General features: G+C 42.5%; 1 protein-coding gene across 1 annotated transcript; it reads left to right on the top strand.

The window, feature by feature from the left end:
* Positions 1–532: 532 nt before the first annotated feature.
* Positions 533–1,226, top strand: LOC123761432 (uncharacterized). The gene is made up of 2 exons (XM_045747458.2): positions 533–557; positions 736–1,226. Exons 1-2 carry the CDS (start codon positions 533–535, stop codon positions 1,224–1,226), a joined length of 516 nt encoding a protein of 171 aa, XP_045603414.2.
* The last annotated feature ends 1,981 nt before the right edge of the window (positions 1,227–3,207 follow it).

Here is a 3,207-nt window from a genome sequence, read left to right as displayed (position 1 = left end):
TCCGGCAGCCAACCAGCTAACCAATCACAGACCCAGCCTCCACCTCCACCACCAGGCTCCTCCCATTCGTCGACTCAGACTTCGCCACGGCAGTTGCCGGTTACTGTCACCGACCTTAGCACTGCACATGCTATCACGAAACTAGTGAGTGACATTACTGGTTCCAACTACCGAGAATTTGTGAGGATTTTAAATATCGTCTACAAGGCTAACGGACTCCAGACCATCACCGTACCTGACGAAGTCTTCCCCACCTCTGCCTCAGCTTCCACCTCAGTTACTGAGCCGGAAATCACTGTAAACGCTGCCGCACTTGTTGACCTACTGTCTGCCACTGTACCACCCACTACTCCAGTTGCTGCTGACCCTACACCAGACCCAGTAGGGGCTATTAGTCTCTCCACACAAGACAACGACCCTCCTGCTCCTGTTTATGCGTCTTACAATTGCCCTAGAGACCTGAAATTTAATATTTCTTAGAAACGTGTCGCAGCTCGGGAGTGGAACATCGACTACGAAAACGGACTGAACGATGACGGAACCCGCAGACAGTTTTGGTACGTTGAGGCTGACACAGTTCGTTACTGCACTGATGTTACCATGCTCCACCCTGCCATTATTGACCCTCAATACTACGTGAAATATCCGAAACACGCCGCTATGATAAAGAAAGAAATTCAAGAACGAACGGGCAATGAACCTTCAACCCAGCACCTCTTCATACCAAACCTTCAGGGACCACTGTACTAGTTCCCGACCCTTCAAACCCATTGTCGGATGATGCTCCAGCTCCTGGTCCGGCCTCGGACATTGCTGTGAACGATACTGAACCTACTGTAGCTGCAACATCTGCTCCTGGCATGGTAGCAACCCAGAAGCCGACGACTTCTCATCCACCATCTCCTGTTACATCTCCACCCACAGTACATACATCCACTGAACCTTCTACATCTGCAACAAGTCCTACTGCTGCTACTAAACCATCAGGAACATTACTTCCAAGACCCACATCTCCTGGTATGTACTCATCTGACTCATCAGATGAGGATGTCTCTGTGGGAACGACATCTCCACCTTCACAGAAAGACAACTATTCATCTGCCGATTTTCTTTATGACTCTATTGATCCCACAGCAATGTCAACACGAAGTCGGACCGCCAAGAAAGACAAGCCGAAAACAAAGACCAAAGATCAGAGCTTGCTCCCACCATCAAGAAAGAAGTAAACCAATGAAGTAATCAACCTTCAATTACCATCAACTGCCAGCTGCTTGCGTTCCTGGCCTCTGTGTGGACTGCAAATGACGCCCTACTCAATTCTACTTCCATCTACTCAAGTTCTAATCCGCGGTGGTTGGGCCACCGATCTTTCATCTCCCCTCTTCACCTCATCTCCAGATCCTTGCTCAAGATTTCTGCAACCTCGCCCCGTTCTTCCATCCTCTGCTCTCCAACTCTATGGACATTTTCATTTCATTTCCCCCATGCATACTTTTTTATAGAGTCCATTTTTCCCTTACATAGTAAAGCTATTCAAGTTCACATTATTTCTGATGATCTCCAGCTGAGAAGGCACTACTTTACTGGGCGGAGTAATAATGATGACTCGCGGCCTCTCTGATCTCAGCTGTGGATTTAGTCTAATAAACACTCTACACTGTGTCCACCAACATTTTACAACCGAAACCAACCTCCACAGGAGGTAAGGTTCGTAACAGTGTCTCATTTGGGGATGACGATATTGGGGATGTTCCAGTAATGCATGCAGTGTATCAACCTAGTGTCACTGATTCACCTCTGTAATTTTTCCAGTTTATTGATTGTACTTAATTTCTTAATTAGACCTTAGCAGTGTTATATGCATATTAGTTTAGTTATAATTATGTTCTTAAGTATTACTCTCTGATAGCAGAGTATCTAGAGATTTCATGTGGGTTTTACTTGGTAACTTGTAGACATCATGCCGAGCATGCTCCAGCAACTCCAGTCGCGTGGGTGGAGCTTGCTGCCATGGACATGTTGTTGAGTAAAGTCTGTGGTACCTGTTTATTGTTTAGTAACATAGCTAATTGCCTGGTTAGACCATTATTTGCATACCCATCTATCCATTTAAGTTTTAAAATAGTGATCAGTGCTTATATAATGATATTGTGTTATTGTATTCTGGTGCATTAATATATCTGGCTGGTTGTATTTCCATTTATATGTTTGTATGTTCTTTGTTACCCTTACTTTTAGTATATTGCTTTGTTGAGTCAGAAGCTGAATTATTTACCCTAGATACTTTTAGTTGGCAATGCCGTTTTATTATATATTTTTTACAACTGCAAATCAGAGGAACCATACCCAGAGGTCAAGGGTCATAACACCCTTCAACACCTTCCCTACATTTCACCACCTTCCTTATGCTTCACCTCCTTCCATACCCTTTTCCCCACCTTCCCTATACTTCACGACCTTCTCTACTCTTTACCACCTTTCCTCCTGTGGGGGAATTTCCTAGCAGGAATATTTTCAATTTATTATTATTAAATAATTTATTTCTAAATTTGAGTTAAATTATTAAATTAACAGGTGGACTGTTTTTCTAAGTTGACTGTATTTGCTAGATTAATTTCCTGCCAGGTGTTACCCATTCCACACATTTGGCGGTGGGGGGTGTTACAGACCTTGACGCCTTTGCCTCAAGTGATCAACTATATATGTTTTGGCCTCATCTTAAAGTTTCGTCTAGGGGATAGTAATATGTAAAAGGGTATTATAAGAAAAACACTGCTTTAAAAGGGGCAAACAATAAACTGTACATAAGGGTGACAAACATATCAACATATAAATGATAAAAATATAACAGCCAGAAATATTCTTCAGCATGCAATAATATAAAAAAATCCTTAATGAGCACAGACAATCTCTTAAACACATGAATTTATAAATGGAATATCGCAAAATAGTCTTACCAAGAGAATTGTCTTACCAAGAGAGCTAAATAAACAATATCCACTGACTTAACTTCAGTACATGTCTCCTCCCATGCAGCTCGCCCACTCGACTACCTAGCCTCCCGCCACAACCCGTTCTCGCACTTGCTTTTAGTCAATACCGGCTTATTTAATAAGTGCATATGTGACATACTAATTGATTGTAAATATTTTAGTTTACCTTTAAAAGCTTCATAGAAAACACCGACCTCACCTAACCTTCTTAGAA

The sequence above is a fragment of the Procambarus clarkii genome, chromosome 7 (assembly GCF_040958095.1).
Source record: "Procambarus clarkii isolate CNS0578487 chromosome 7, FALCON_Pclarkii_2.0, whole genome shotgun sequence".
NCBI lineage: Eukaryota > Metazoa > Arthropoda > Malacostraca > Decapoda > Cambaridae > Procambarus > Procambarus clarkii.
Note: the sequence above shows the minus strand (reverse complement) of the source record. Positions and strands in the feature narration are given on the sequence as shown.